This window comes from Diachasmimorpha longicaudata, chromosome 11 (assembly GCF_034640455.1).
Source record: "Diachasmimorpha longicaudata isolate KC_UGA_2023 chromosome 11, iyDiaLong2, whole genome shotgun sequence".
Lineage (NCBI taxonomy): Eukaryota > Metazoa > Arthropoda > Insecta > Hymenoptera > Braconidae > Diachasmimorpha > Diachasmimorpha longicaudata.
In genome coordinates this window covers 1,723,408-1,739,922 of record NC_087235.1, presented here as the reverse complement: position 1 = coordinate 1,739,922, position 16,515 = coordinate 1,723,408, and the positions used below count along the sequence as shown (strand labels likewise).

At 35.3% G+C, this 16,515-nt stretch overlaps 1 protein-coding gene across 6 annotated transcripts in view; it reads left to right on the top strand.

The window, feature by feature from the left end:
• Positions 1–16,515, top strand: part of LOC135167191 (neuronal PAS domain-containing protein 2-like) — a 94,836-nt gene that overhangs the window by 72,402 nt on the left and 5,919 nt on the right. For 5 of the 6 annotated variants that reach the window (XM_064130119.1, XM_064130118.1, XM_064130121.1 and 2 more), the window contains 7 exons: positions 1,434–1,507; positions 1,571–1,666; positions 7,344–7,650; positions 7,785–8,042; positions 11,247–11,914; positions 14,282–14,669; positions 16,040–16,087. In XM_064130119.1, the coding sequence (XP_063986189.1) occupies positions 1,434–1,507; positions 1,571–1,666; positions 7,344–7,650; positions 7,785–8,042; positions 11,247–11,914; positions 14,282–14,669; positions 16,040–16,087 (1,839 nt within the window). The remainder of the gene's footprint in view (positions 1–1,433; positions 1,508–1,570; positions 1,667–7,343; positions 7,651–7,784; positions 8,043–11,246; positions 11,915–14,281; positions 14,670–16,039; positions 16,088–16,515) is intronic. The other variant, XM_064130120.1, reaches the window with a different exon arrangement.

The following is a 16,515-nucleotide window of genomic DNA, read 5'->3' as shown; positions in this document are numbered from 1 at the left end:
ATTTAAGCACAAAATTTATGTGTTTCTGTTCATATGGTGAACAACCTTGCTCACTATTTTCGATAATGAAAGGACTAAACAGCTAAAGTTATTCCCAAAAATGTGAAATTTGGTTAAGCCACTAGTATTACTAAGGACTAAGTCTATGCCAAAATTCAATTCAATTGGTCTAGCCGTTTTTCATAAATTTCCATTTGGTTCTCAAGCGGTTTTCGCCGATATCTCGAAAACTATTGAACCGATTTTAATTTTTCACATCTCAAAATATTTGCTTCGATGTCCTTTATCTCAATCAATCAAAATATGTATACATCTTCTCAATAAGTTTTCGAGATATTCCAATTTTTTGTTTTTGTTCAAAAACAGTTTTTTAGTACAATACGTTGCGAAAAATTTGTTCATCAACTTGAAAAGGAAAGAAAATGAGAATTAATCGACAATTATTATATTTTTCTCTTGATTTTTTGACTCTACTTTCATCACAACGAACACAAAACTCGCGGTGAAAATCGAATGGAACCACCCGATTATGAGCTGTATATTATCTAGACACTGCGAAGAGAGCTTTTTTTGGGGGAGATAAATCTCAGCACTTTCCCCCAGGAAAAAATTCTCCCAAAAATGCAAAATACAAATTGGAAACAAACAATGTAGCGTCACTTCAATTACTTCAAAGAACTTTTTTGCCTCCAATTTTATGCACAATGAATAAAAAATCGTGATGTAAAATTGTTATAACGTGTTCGCGATTGGCTGTCACAAGTAAACGCGAGAGACTAAAGTAAAGCCACTAGCACCAGTGTTTCAGGTGATTCCTTTATCCGCTAACAAACATTCAGGAATGAAACGAAGCCTGCTCGATAAAGAATTAAATTCCTCGTCCACGAACATGTGTCCAATCCATTAATTCCTGTAAATAACAAATAAAAACGATGCACTCAATGACTGATTCTCGATTGGACGATTCTTAGTGCATTTCCAATATCCATATACATTCTTCTAATATTTTTTTCATTGCTCACTCATTTACATGAATAAAAAATGCATATGGATTACAAGTCAATATTGTCAGAGAACACGTGTACGTGTATTCGTAAAAACAATATCACAAGTTAAAACAAACTGACACGACTGTGAAAACAGAATTTATCATTTTATGTCGTGTACAATGGATCCTTCATTTACACTACACAGGTGTAACGAATACCAATCATATTTTGGATTCCATTGGCAAAAACTTTGAAAGAATGGGACACAATAAACCCAATTTTTCAGTGAATTCCTAGAAATGGAAACACTGCAATGGAAATGAAAAATATTCATTATTTTAATTTCGTACACATTTGCAAACTTACTTTTTTTCAGTTTTAATAAATTTATAAATCGAACTGCATAAATTGAAAATGAATACATTCCATGGACGTATGTTACAGCTCTTGGCAAAGCCACTCCAGGAATCCTTCCAAGTAAATTCAAAGGCGCAGACCTTGAGCAGCTTTGCCTCCAAGTAAGTTTAACGTTAAAAACTATTGAAGATTAGTGGAACTTTAATACTGAATTTATTCTTCAGAGTTGCGACGGGAATGTGTTTTGTATTATTATGACAACCGCTGGGAGCATCATACATGTCAGCGATACTATAGAATCACATCTCGGATATTTACCGGTGAGTGAACATTCTTATCCTCTCAAAGTTTATTCCTAGGAAACAAGTTTGTATTGAAATCGTTCTGAGATTTTTGCTAGATTAAATTTTTATCAAGTGGTAGCTATTGAAAAACTTCTCAACAATCGCCTGAGTTGTCGAAATTTAATCCCTCACGACGTCCTCGTCTCGTCGTGACCCTGCCAAATCAACAAACATTGCATCCTCACATCATTATACCCTGGAAAGCACACCTTGTAATGAAAAATATTAAGTTAAGTTTGGCTCAGACGTAGTTGAAAATTTTGTCTACGTACTCTATCTCCTTATATGGAAGATTTTTCAGAAGATCCTGGGGGATATCGTCAGGTTCAGGACGTGTACTACTCACTGTTGATAGAATATGAAGAAGTTCTTGTTCTGTTATGTAGTCGGTTATATGTTTTGGTGAGGGGAGAGTAGTGGAGAGGCAATTTTGAGCATTAGGTGTAGATTTATCCTGATTATTTTTTTCATCCCAATTTCAACAAATCAAATGGTGGCATTTCCCGTCACGTGGTACAAGTAAAACGGTTTTACTTCGGATATTTCTCGGATATTTCCGTTTGTTGCTAAGCAATCCGATAAACAATTTGTACGCGTTTCAAACTCCAAAATTGTCATTAGAAAAAATCAAGTTCAAAGACTTTACCTCGACATGAGCAGATTTGGAGGAGAATCCTTGGAGATTATTGATCAAAAAATTAAAAATAATGTTCCTAATAATACAGTGAAGACAAAAGCCTCAATTAGGAAACAATTCTCTGCATTTTGTGCACACAGAAAATATACGCTGGAGAAGCCACAACTACGAGTGAAAAACCATACCATATGACGTGAAATACCACACATTTAATTGTTTGAAATTGAAATGAAAAAAATAATCCAGCCAAATGCCTCTCGATCTTCAAAATTAATCGGATATTTCCCGAGAGTTTCGTTGCGTAACAAAGTTTTGCAGGTTAAAGAACCCGTGCGCGAAACGCCAGGGTTTTTCTGCAAAACTTATCCCGATCGGCGCTACGCAGGGAAACTGGATAATTTTGAAGGTCTTGGGGTATTACTACTGAGTATTTTTCAGTTTTTCTTCCAGAAAATCTGGATGATAATTCCCATTCTAACAACACTCCCTTCAAATTTTTTAGTGTTGAGGTAGATACTCTCTCCGTCGTTAATTGCCAAAGATAATTCTCTTCGAACCATTTCTCTACAATTTGGCCTCCTGTGTTCCATTTGTCAGATTCCCATAGAAGATTGTGATGCTTGAAGCCACCCATAATTAAGAATAACTTAGGTAGTTGTGTAATGAAATCATTTAGATTATTTCTAGAGTGTTTCCTTGTCACTTCACTCCTTCCTGAAAGTTATGTATATCAATCACGATCTACACTGTACTTCATCATGTACAGCAATTGCATTTCAGATTCTGTATAATAATTTTGTTTTATTTATTCACGACGCTTGCATGCTGTATATTAAAGTTATTCTGGTTGTTACTATTAAGAAAATAGCAATACGAAAATGAAATAATCTACGTAGTAATGTTAAATTTATCGACACTACCGGATTCACATAATACGCAAAATAATAGATACCTAAAATAAATCGCAGTGTAGGTTAGAACGACCTGTACAGTTATTCAGCCAATTATAATTAAAACAAAAACAGTCACGCAGTTCGTAGTATAATACAGGGATCTAACAATTGATGTCTAAAGAAATACGACGTGAGATATGGAAAGAGAGAGTTACCAAAAAAATACTTATTTAATGCGTGGTCAATGAAGGAAAGATGAGGATTGTCCTCCTAGTCCTCCCCAGTGAAATCATTCCCCCTTATATTTATACTCCTGTTGGAGTGGGGAAAGGACTAACCCAACTTTTGGTCGTCCGACATAGTACTCATTACATTTGCTTGATTATTTTCAAGGATTTTCATATGTTAGTCTTCAGGCATGAGTCGGTATGATTATGGAAATATAGTGCATTCTCGAAAGGTAGTCTTTAGGGAATATACAAAGTCCGTATCACAAAGTTGACCGACAACAAACATCAGTTCCTTCGTTTTGCTGCACGAATTGCACGAGGCAAGGTTGTCCCTATGATGAAGTTTCATTTACATCTGAATTACGTCTGACTGGGTCGACTTGATAATAAATTTGGTGATGTATTTTGACGCAGTATAAGCCCGACCTTTCTCTAGAGAAATTCACCAAATTCGCATTGGATGAAGCAAAAGAAAATAAGGTCTTACTGTAATGAAAATGTGTCGAATATGGATGCGACCTGGGGAAAGATTAAGACCAAATTTCCGAAAAATCTGGTAACAGCTATAACACAATTTCGCCATGTTCATTGCCATTTTTGAAGTGATTTTTTTTTGTGATAAAAATATGGTTCAGTTTTTTGGCACGTTTACTAAATTTTGAGATATATTTTTATGAGCAAATAGGTTTACCTATGCCATGCTAAATCAGTCCATTTCGAACACTCACAATTTTGAAAATTGATATTCTCCAGTCATCGTTGTGAGTCAAGACAATACAAACTGTCTTTAATTTTTTTTTTCAAATTTTATTGATGGTCCAGTTGAAAAATAAAATTATGTTCTCATCGAATATGATCTTTATGTGAGCCACAAAAAACGTGTCATTCATCAATATCAAATGATAATATTCATAACAACAGTGGGAGTTTTCAAGACGAAATGACTTTAAGATGAACAAGTTAAGTCTAGATCATGGGAAGTGTTGAAGATGGCCCTCTCGGTAGTCGTGACAAATTCAATAAGTTCCTTAAATTATTAACCATCATTTACGCATTTTTAATTTCCATTGCATTCCACAGTGCATCATACCACAATGTTCATGGCGAAAATATCTTCCACGATGTAAACACGTGCCAGCAATGGAGAAGTCATGGAAAACCTTGACAAAACTTGTCTCCTTTCCTCTGAAAAAAAAAATTCACGATAGGTATCATACTCTTCCATGCTATTGAAACGACTACTCCCTCGTTTCTCTGAGAAATGTGTATTGATATCAACGTATGAAAACACGCGATTTATTCTCATCTGCCATCAAACGAAAATATCAAAGATAGAGAACGAATTCAACTTTTTCTCAGTAGAATTCCATGAAAATTCACCAATTTTTTACAAACTGGCTGCTGAGACTGAGCTTAACGATAATTCTTCCCGTCTGCGCTTGACGAGGAATAACCATCCTGACCCCGCATTTTATTTCTTAGTATTCTTTCACATACTTAAGAAAATACGCAAACTTATCCCCCGCAGGGTGTCTACAATCAGACGTCCATTGTGGGTATGAATACGGCCAGAGAATAAATATTCTAAGGCTGGATTACCTGCGGTGAAAACAAGTGTGAGATGGTCAAACCCATGTTAACTAACTACAGAATCATTTTTTTAAGGAAGTTATAAAAAAACAATTGTTGAATTCTATATCTGTTGATAATTCATTGCGCATTTGATTTATCATTTTTCGTCAGTCGTTTTTATCCGTATTGAGAGAATCGTCTGTCTATAGCTGTTTTCAATCCATCTCAGTATTTTATAGTTTTTATAGTTTTTCTCCGAACAGTACGGAAATGTTTAGAATGGTTTTAATAAATAGAACCGGAGAAGAAACAGAAAGGAATGAATGAACAAGGTCCTTTTGCCAAATGGGTCCAGAGTGTCAAATCTTTGGTCACTAAGAGTCAGTTGATCTGGAGACATCATACGAGAAAGATATATCTTCTGCGTGCGATAATAAACAATTAAAGTTGATAGTTAAATCGTTTTTATATTATTGAGAGAATCTCTATCCATAATCCAATAATCCGTATAGAAATCTTACAAAAACGGGAAAAATTGCAGTAAATTGTTGACGAATTTTCGGGAAATTTACAACTTTCCAGTATAACAAAATTATTGTAATGACCTCGAAAATTAAAAATGCCGGATTCATCATATCTCCGCCTTTAATAACATCTCGAGTCTTTCTGACATAATTTTGCAGAGATACTTGTATGTGTGTATGAGCGAAATTTCGGTCAACTTGTTTACAAACTAATGATTCGATTCAAATTTTTCGCATGGTAATTGATTCATATTGATGCAATTTAAGACTGATTAAATTCTGATTATGATCGTCTCAGCAGTATTGCCATTTCATGGTGAACACTATCCGAAAAAAATTTCTAATTCGACCATATCTCATTAACTAATTACGTAAATTCGCTTCTTCCGATTTCAATGGATAACACATCGTATCATTATCGTCGGATAGAACTTGCTCTGATATCGACTCAGAAATTACTGACTTATTCGATAATTCTAAGTATTACGTATTGATATTATGTAGAATACATATTTTCGTGAGTTATCTCGGAGGTGGAGAGGGGGAATAATTTTCCGTTTGAAAAATCAAGTTTGTTTTAAATAAATATGGAAGTAAATCTTTATAAGATACGAATGTATGTGAAAACGAATTTTCTGTACTGATTGATATTAGATCTTCGAACTCGAATAAGTGACAATTACTATATACGGAACGATATCGTTTATGACTGGTGGCCTAGGAATTTTGGTTGTGGCATTGTCCCCTCCGGCTGAAAAATTCCTATGATACTCATCCTAAAATATACGACACACAGAGAAATTTGTTATAAAAGTTCTAGTACGCGGAAAGCAATATTGGGTAGAAATTAGATCTCCACAGGGGGAAACGAGGGACAAAAATGAATATTATCAAAAAAATTAGCCTCCCAAATCTAATTTTTCCAACAAAATTTGACCTAAAATTTGGTGGATTGCCATTGTGTCCCACGTTTCGTCCTCTAGAGGTCTAATTTTTATCCAAAATCTATTTCCGTGTACGGATACTGGAAAATATTATAATCCCTCGGGTGTGAACAAATCTAATATTGTTAAGGTAAAATTTCAGGGAATCTCTGGCGAATTTTCATAGAATTTCGGGGAAAAAAACAAAAATGGATTAGTCAGGAAGTTATCAGTTTGACCTTCAAAAAGTCGTGCAGAGGGTATATTAATGCACCCAACATGGGAGCGAGTAATCAGCATCCCAGATCCAAAATCATTTGTTTTTCAGAAATGTTACCTTCGTACTGGAAAAAATTACTGATTGAAATTTCTATCTCACTTGATGGTCTTCAGAAACTGTTATCGCATTATAATCGCACTGCATCACATTGTAGATGCGAATTGCAAATAATTTTGTAACGAAATTTTCAAATGATTCGGATTTTTCACAAATATTCCTATTTTTTATTAAAAATTCAAGTGAGTTGGGGAATTGAAATCTTCCTGCAAGTCAAAATTATTGCATTTCATTAAATTTCCGCTTGAAATATGAATCCAATATGATTCTCAAAATTATTGAAAATCACTAGTATTCTATTCTTGAAATCACAATCTTATCTCATTCTATCAATCATTCACGTAAAGACTAATTAACAATTAACAAGAAATTCCATCAAAAAACTCAACTTGAAAATGGTAATCAAATGAAATATGTGGCTTTCTTCATCATAAAAATCATTTCCCAACAATACATAGATATTTATATACATAAATTCTTCTATCAGTTCCCAATTTTGGATTAAAAGTAATCTCCAACATTGCAATTTCCTTCCAGCTCGAACTATTGGGAAAATCGCTGTTCAGCTACGTCTACCCCGAGGACCATGATGAGCTATCTCGTGCCCTAGTGGTGAACGAAGACACCCTGGCATTAGTTGACGGCACCATATCCGATCAGAATCCCACGTTATCTTCTGAAGAAATTACAGCCAAACGACGAAATTACCGAGAACGAAGAACATTTGTTGTGAAAATAGCCCAGAAAACCACCTCTCGGGGTGAGCACATTCAGTACAAGTGTTTTAGTATATCAGGGGTCCTCAAGTTAGCAGAGCACTGTATCCAACGACCAGCGAATAAAGGTAAGAAATTATTATGTAAATCAAATCCATGTAATGGTAATCTGTCAGAAGCAAATGCTTATCTGCCATTTGTGAATAAATCTATTACAATTGATCATTAATTTTGATAGTTTAACCGTTGTAAATCGTTACAGAATATGCTCGATCGAGCAACGATATTATTTTCGTTGGATTAGCACGTGGTATGCATAGACGTGTAACCGAGCTGTCCTTATTAGAAGCCACTAAAGAAGAGTATGTAACACGACATTTGGTTGACGGCCGTATCATCTTCTGTGATCACAGAATATCCATTGTTGCTGGATACATGTCGGAAGAGGTTTCCGGCGCTAATGCCTTTCGTTATATGCACAAGGATGATGTCAGGTGGACGATAATTGGATTACGGCAGAGTAAGTACTCTGATTAAATGGACAAGTTCATTAACTAGCACTATTCGGTTATTTTATTGTCTACTGTCTATTTATCAAGTCACTATTGAAACGTGCATTTCAGCCTTTCTTGAATAATCTGTTTATCAATCAGATGGACCCGGATGAAGGTTTCAAAAATCGGCATCACCTCTACATATCACCGTTCTGTAATATTATAGTTAATTTCATTAGAAATACTCATTGCAAGGACACTTCATCATAGTACTATTGATGACACGAGAAAATTACTGCAGCATCACTCATTACAGAACCAACTAATCACAGCATTATTTGTCACACAGACAATTCATCACCTGGACGGTGTAGACTGTCCATTTTTTTCAGTAAAATTTTCTTGTGAAATTATATCGAGAATAATCCTGATTCCCTGCTTCCTTAATCCGAAATCCTATCCAAGAATTTCCTGTGACGCCACAAGATGTGGAAGGCTATATAAATTTACCGTCTTAGATATGAAGAAGTCATAAACTATGCGGTAATGAAAGTTCGTAGTGATGAAATACGCAGTAATGAATGTTGATGAAATGCGCTGTGATGAATTTAAATTTTAATGAAATTAACTGTGATGAAGTGTCCAAGAATATATTGAAATAATGAATTGTGTTTCTAATATGTAGAGGTGAAACCTCAAAAATCGCCTTTCCCTTTTCCCCTCACCTGCCCCTAGGTCTTCTCTACAGATGTCCAGAATGAGAGACAAATTCTAACATTAGTTATGTTTTATTTTATGCACAAACGAATTAATAATCCGCATTAAATTAACCCTAGAACGTTGCACTTACTTTTCTTACCCTAGAACGGTGCGCTGGGGTACAACCGTACCCCACGCGTTAGACCGCAATTTTCGCAGGTAAAAATTAAAATTGGAAAATGTTGTTATACATCGTTTTCTTCGTTTTTTAATAACGAATACGGCTGTGTAAGTGGAATTGCGGAATTTATTAAAATCAAATTTAATTATGGGTAGGGTCTCCGGTCGATAAATGCAGGATTCTCGTTTCCACACAGCCCTAAATATACCCCACGTATATTTGTACCCCAGTGCAACGTTCTAGGGTTAAGTCTTGCACTGTGGCCACACCATTAGGCTATTTTTTTATTACACTTTCATAACGGTCTTGTTAAAATTGCGGAAATATGCCCTAATATCTTAGCTGGTGGTCAACAGTTCTCTGTACCTGTACTTAGTACCTGTACTTATTATTATTCATTTCACACATAAAACACAGAATGAATCCTGAAAAATAGATTCTTGCCACCTGGCTACACTATTAGCCTATTTTTCCTTGCACTTTTGTAACGATTTTATTAAAAATGTAGAAATTCGCTATAATATTCGAGGTCGTGGTTAGCTATTATGTGGTTGCACCGACATTAGTTTATCCTCTTTGTGTCTACACGTGATTCCTCACAATGCCGTATATGATGGTGGGGATCGCATTGCAAGTTATAACGTCTTTGAGATCAAACGACAAATAACGCTTGTTTCTTCTGAAAATTTGATTATGAATTTTTCGGCAGCTGTTTTTTAAATAATTAAGGCCTCCAGATATATTCCTTTCCGAACGTTATTTATATAGCTTTTTATTTGATTTTTTTTCTACAAAACCATTTAATTACAAATTGATTTTTTGTCACTGAGGTCTCCAAAAAATATACATATTTTTTTCATCCAAAAAAATAGGGAACATTCTCAAAAAACCCTGTCAGAAAGTCTTAAAAGGTTTAGGATTGCATCTTCGTGTCACCGATGTTGACGTTAGTTCATTTCTTGTGGTAATGGCCTATTTCTAATTCTAGTTCAAACTTGATTTGATCCTTCAGAAAATTGCACATCTCAGAAACCGGCGGAGAAGTACACAAATTGCAGAAAATTATTCGAAGCGCGCATCACCATTTCAAAGGTCGACCGAATCCGCTTATGTCCTTAATCAAAAGATGTTTTGATGACAAATCGAATAACTTGATTTCTTAATCGATAAATAATGATTTCCGTCCTCTGAATGTTTGGAGTACACCAACTCCAGACTGATCCGATGAAGTTTGCACAACCATTTGTGACGCTATCAGAACTTCTTGATGACCCCAATGGCATAAAATCTTGTTTTCAAATTTCCCTCTTTGGTAACTAATTGCTCAATTAGTTATAATTTAATTACTCTGATTGTTCGTGGGTTGTGCAATCTCCTGGATCACGTCAAGTTTGCACAACCATTTGAGCAGTCGTCACAATTCTCTGATGGCCACGATTAAATCAAGTTGTACGTTCAACTTCAATTAATTCATTAATTAATTAACAAACAGTCATTTGGTTTTCTCCATTGAAGTGATTCTACTGAAGTTTGCACAACCATTCGAGAAATTGCCAGAATCCTTTTCATGACCCCAATGGAATGATACTTTGCGTGCAAGTCTCATTCATTGATCCTTAATTACTCAGTATGTGATAATTTAATTTCTCTGATTATTCAGGAGGTGTGCAAATCCCTGCAGGACCATATCAAGTTTGCACTGCTATTTAAGAAGTCAAAATACCTTGATGACTTCAATAGAATGAACTTCTGTTTACAAAATCAATTAATTAGTTAATGAATGGTAATTTCGTTCTCTCTGAGTGTTTCTGAGGTGTCGAAATTTCACGTGATTCTTATCATTTGCAAAACCACTCGGGAGGACGTCAGAATCCCCTCATGATCCCCATGAAATGAAGTAGCTTATGAGTCAATTAAATAATCAATGAACAGTAATTTACTTCTCTTGAATGTTTATGGATCTTCCAATGTGCAGGAGGATCACGTAAGGGTTGCACAGCCATTCGAAAAATCGTCGAAGTCCCCTTGAAGGCCCCAATAGAATGACGTCTTATTTTTTTGAATTAATTTTTTCAAATTTTGTTCAAGTTTCATTTCTATTGGTTATGTAAATTCTTTGAAAGACTTGCAAAGTTTACACAACCGTTGAAATAAATAAAATGTAAGAGTTAACATGTTCATCATATTGTTCATGACTGTGGCAACTCAAAATCATCTCAGTAAAACCATTAAAAAATTGAAAAAAAATGTTAACACTAAGAAATTTGTAAAACATGTAAATTATATATGTAATACACCAAATTCGTGTGGGAAAAATGCATTTTTATTAATTACATTTCACTTGTTGCAGTGTACGATCGTCGTGAAGGTTTTGGATCATCTTGTTACCGACTCCTCTCAAAAACCGGTGACTTTATCTACCTCAGAACGCACGGATACCTCGAAATGGACACGAAAACTGGTACTTTCGAATCCTTTGTTTGTGTTAACACATTGGTGGATGCAGCGGAGGGTGAAAAATTGATTCGTGAGATGAAGAATCGTTACACGGCTACGATGAACAATGCAAGTCGAGTTTTAATTGATCCAATCACGGTGAACTCATCGTCGAGCTCACCCCCGAGTGTCGAGGATCCAACGCAACTTGAAGGTGTAATTCTCAAATTGATCAGTGATCTCTCAACACCAATACCAATCAACGGGAGAATTTCCCCTGGACCTGCTCCAGATGTTCAATCCGCCAAAGCCGCTATGTTTGCCACGAGACTACCACCGGCTGCTGTGCAGGCCAATCATTTGGGAGTTAAGTTGATTGAAAGACCTCTCAAGAGCAAATTGAAACAAATCAGGAGGACAATGAGTGCTGCATCGTCAATTAGCAGTGATAGCGGATATTGTGAGGAGCCACGACATCGTTCACAGACCCAAATATCAAACCGGTTAAATGGGAGCAATCGAATTCCTGTTAGTTCTATTCCAAAACTCGATAGTCCTGTTGTTGATGATGTCCTTAGTAATGTGAGTATTTTTGTATTTCGTGTGATACCATTTTCCTTTGTATTTATTATGAACAGGTGTTTGTCGTCGAATCTTTTGTATTTTGCAAGACATGATGGTTTCATTATCGCGTCACATACTATTTTTTTGACTATTGTTAGCTATTTTATTTTGATACATAAACCTTCAAATGGCAATAATCGTCGATCGTTTTTTTTTTGCGAAACAATTGGTATCATAGGAGCATGTGATTACTTCCTTATTTTCCTTTGACAATACTCCGCTTTAAATTTTTCATCTATATTTCTTGGTTTATCGTGGCATTTTTACATTTCATCGTGGACAAACGATAGATGATCGTTTTATACACTGTTTTCCACACTTAGGTATTGATTTTGTTATCTTGTTTTTCTTTACTTTGGAAAAAACGATTATTGGTGATTTTTCTCAAATATTTAGAAAAACAATGACATGACTTATTGATGGAAGAATACAAATTCAGATCATCGAGTATAACTTCATTATCGAGAGTCTACAGTATTTCCATTTTTCAACTTTTCGCTAAAAATTCATGTTAGCATTATCACCTTTTGTATCAGCCATCTACTGCGCCATTCCTGATTTATGACTTTAACATTACTACCATCTTCAAATTGAATAGCTCATGCGTATAATTTTTTTAAATATTATTTTTTTTATATATTTCGAAAACGAATATTCCTATTTTATTCATCTTCGTCTTATCGTTCATTCACCAATATAAATGAAAATATTTCCTACTCCGTGTCTCATTAGAATTTACATCCGTTCTAAAATTTAATCACTCATAAAAACAAAATGAACAGTAAATGAATATGAATTATATAATTATATTTTGTTGGCTATATATGTTTTTTGCTTTCGAATGGAAGCATCGAAATCGTTCAATTTTTTGTTTTTTCAATTTTGCTTGGAAATTAGGCAGAATAGGCTGAAAAGTCAAAATCCAGAATTTGAAGACGATATGTGTTTGGGCGCATCGCCAACTTGACCTACTTGACCGCCACCTTTGGAATTTAGCTAAAAAACAAAAATTAGTTGACCATCCATCCGTAAGCATATCGCTAGTTTATTGACAGAAAAAACTACCAAAATAAACTTCCTGAACAGGAGAAATAGAACCCGTTTGGTACACATCTGATTATGAAATGATTTTTAACCTGGACTTTACTGAAGTTGGCACTGACCACGCTGTTATATTACTTCAAACTGATTTTTCAAAATTTTACAAATGTACTAATATGTATGTAGACTGTATGTAGGATTTATTTACACTGTCGATATAATACTAAATTTTTGAACTTACATTTCTTTAAATACTAACAAATACTTAAAGTCTGTTCCATTTGCAAATTCGTTCATTTTATAAGGAGGAGTGCAGGCAGACCTACTTAGTCCAGTTAACAATTGGTTTATCTGGATTTAGAAATTCGGGCAGTAGCACAGGATGGGGTGAAAATCTTGAGACTCTGCTTCACATGAGCTTCCTGATGTATTTATAATTCCAACCCGGTGTAGTGATGCTCCTAGATGGTAGTAGTTTGCTCTAACGCAATTGACACTGACAATAGATTCTCTGGGTGATTTATTATTTATACCAGAGGTGTGACAATTGTCTAAATTATAATTCAAAGTTTTTCGCCCCTTTTTCCTTATGGTCTGTTGCTTGTGCTACACAGAGAGGAATATTCAGTAGTAATACCCCAAACCTTCAAAAATATCCGACTAATTTTGAAGGTCGAGGGGTATTTGGTTGGATTATTTTTTTCATTCCAATTTCAAGGAATTAAATGTGTGGCATTTCACGTCATATGTTATGGTTTTTCACTGGTAGTTGTGGCTCCCAGCGTATATTTTCTGTCTGCACAAAATGCAGAGAATCGTTTCCAAATTGTGGATTTTGTCTTCACCATATTATTAGGAACATTTTTATTAATTTTTTCATCAATAATATCCAAGGATTCTCCTCCAAATCTGCTCGTTTCGAGGTAAACTCTTTGAACTTGATTTTTTCTAATGACAGTTTTAGGGTTTGAAATGCGTACAAATTGTTTATCGGATCTTTTCATTGCTTAACAACAAACAGGGAAATATATGAAAAATATCCGAAGTAAAACCGTTTTGTTGAGACCGGCAATTAAAATAGTAATTTCGGATTCCCGAAAGAGATGGCTCTATCTGGTCAGGTTTTCTCTTAACTTACGTTTTCCTCAATGCTTCATCTTAGAGACAGGAAAAACATTAATATACTGAAATCATTTAAAAGCATGCCATCAATTTATTCATGACGAATGCATTAAACAACCACTACTATGCACTTGCTTATGTATTAAACTATTTATTTTTCAGATCACCCGGCAAGAGTTGAGCCCTATTATTCAACAAGTTTCATCTCAAGCCACCATGTTTTATGAGTCTCACCAAATGGGTACAAACTCTTCAATGGTGAATTCAAACATAAATAACGCAGCATCATTAATCGAAACCACGGAAGGGGCCCAATACGGAGAAATGAATTCAACACTCCATTATTATGGCCACCCAGAGACAATGGGTCTATTTATGAAAGGCGAGGCAGGTACTGCTGGTATGAATATGGCAGAGGAGATCTCTGGAAAAAGACCCTTCGAGGTAGAAAGTGAAGGATCAGATAAGAGACAGCGACAGGAATATTATTCTACTGAAGACGAACACTTGGACAACTCGACCTTCCAGGCGATTCTTAATTCCAATTCAGGTACAATTATAACATTGTTTCCCATAAATTTATTTTCCAGTTGAGAGAACGAAAAACATGGATTTGATCGTTAATGAACCGTAAAAACAACTCATCAATCTCGTTCATCTGATTTATTTTTTCTGCTTCGTTCAAACGAAAGAGAGTCATCTCATCGTAGTTCCACTGAAATTTTGTCATTGATAATGTTTGGAACATGTTGAGGGGAAAAAGTGTCCATTTGGGCACCTATGAAGATTTCGAATATCTAAAAAGTGATTGGTACAATTATTTCCGCATATTTTACAAGACCATAATGGACTCAATTATCAAACAGTCCAATGAAATCGAAACAAAACGTTCAGTCGTTAAAGTTTTTTGGTGTAAATTATATGATGTATGAAAAATTACATATATTCATCAACACATTTTCCCTACCTGAATAATTAGCCAATTTCTGAATAAACCCTAGAGAGCCCTACCGGGGCGCTAGGGATGACCGCGACCGACCGCAGTGCTCAGGTAGTAGCCGAAAAACCCACATTTGCATGACAAATACGGCTGATGCATCGTAAATACCATTCGCTTTAAAAATTGAAAAATTAGTTGTAACGGAAGATGATGCCGAGGGGCAAGATTACCTCATGCAAATGTTAATCAAAATATATTGATTAGTTTGTCGGAATATTAACGTCAATGCGTTAAAAGTTGTCTTAATCAGAAAGCGAAAAGTTATCAGGAATAATTGAGAATATTCATGTGCACAATTATTGAGATTATTAATATTGTCACGTGGGGTGTTATGGCGCTTGTAATTTAACTCACTTCTTTTGACATATGGAATGTTCCTCATTCTCTCATCGAGTGGTGTCCATTTATCCCCCTCGACGCTATGGACCTTTCGTGGAGATTTTTTCAAGTTCGATTGAGAAATTGGCTAATTGAATGATCATTTGACGCATCTTTGGGTCATTTCAATAAACGAGGAAATATTTAGGACGAGTAGAGTAGACTCAGATCTCGAACACTTGTCAGACCTGTAACTTCTCCATCCCCTTCGTCCATTGGTTCTTTTTTCATCGCATTATTTTGGGGAAACAAAGTTGCCTGGAAATTGCATAGACTCGATAATTTTGGAATTCTGTCATTGTAAGTACCTGGCTCATAGACCGTAAATAATGAATTCATTAGACTAATCATTGGTCGTCGTATATAAATGAAATATTGACCAAACATTTGGAGATTCGCACGACGATAAACCAGGACGAATAACACTCGTCAGAGTGAGCCCTATCTATGAGCTTGAAACCTCTTGCGCTAAAAACTCTAAGGTATTTTCGTTGTTCCAGATATTTCGAGACAGTGATTGTAACTCTAGTTATTATTTGCAGATATTTACAAATTATTGGATGAGATGTCACACCCCTTGAACCCTGACAGTAAGTTTGATGCATATGACAATTACAAGCTGACTTTTCATGTCTCGTCGATTTCATGATCGGTGATGAACACTGCAAAGTACTCTAGCACTTGAATTTCTGAGTAGAGTTACTTACTGCTTGAAAACATATAAATACTGTACTTCGAGGTTAGTACTGAGGTACCAGCTTGCTTTGGTGTTAACTTAGACGTCAATGCAGGTACAGACGCAGTTACTCGTTTGTGCGGTCCCCTGGGTAGTTCAAGTTCCAGAGATTTTAATTTCTCAGTAAATCCTAGGAATTTCTACACATTTTGTGCATTACAAATAATTTAATTATTGAAAAATGTGGAGAACTTTCCAGAATTTTTTCGATTCTTTACGATTTGTGTGTCATTGCTGTCACAGTCATTTCATGCTAAAAAGTGGCTTCTGATTTATGTACAT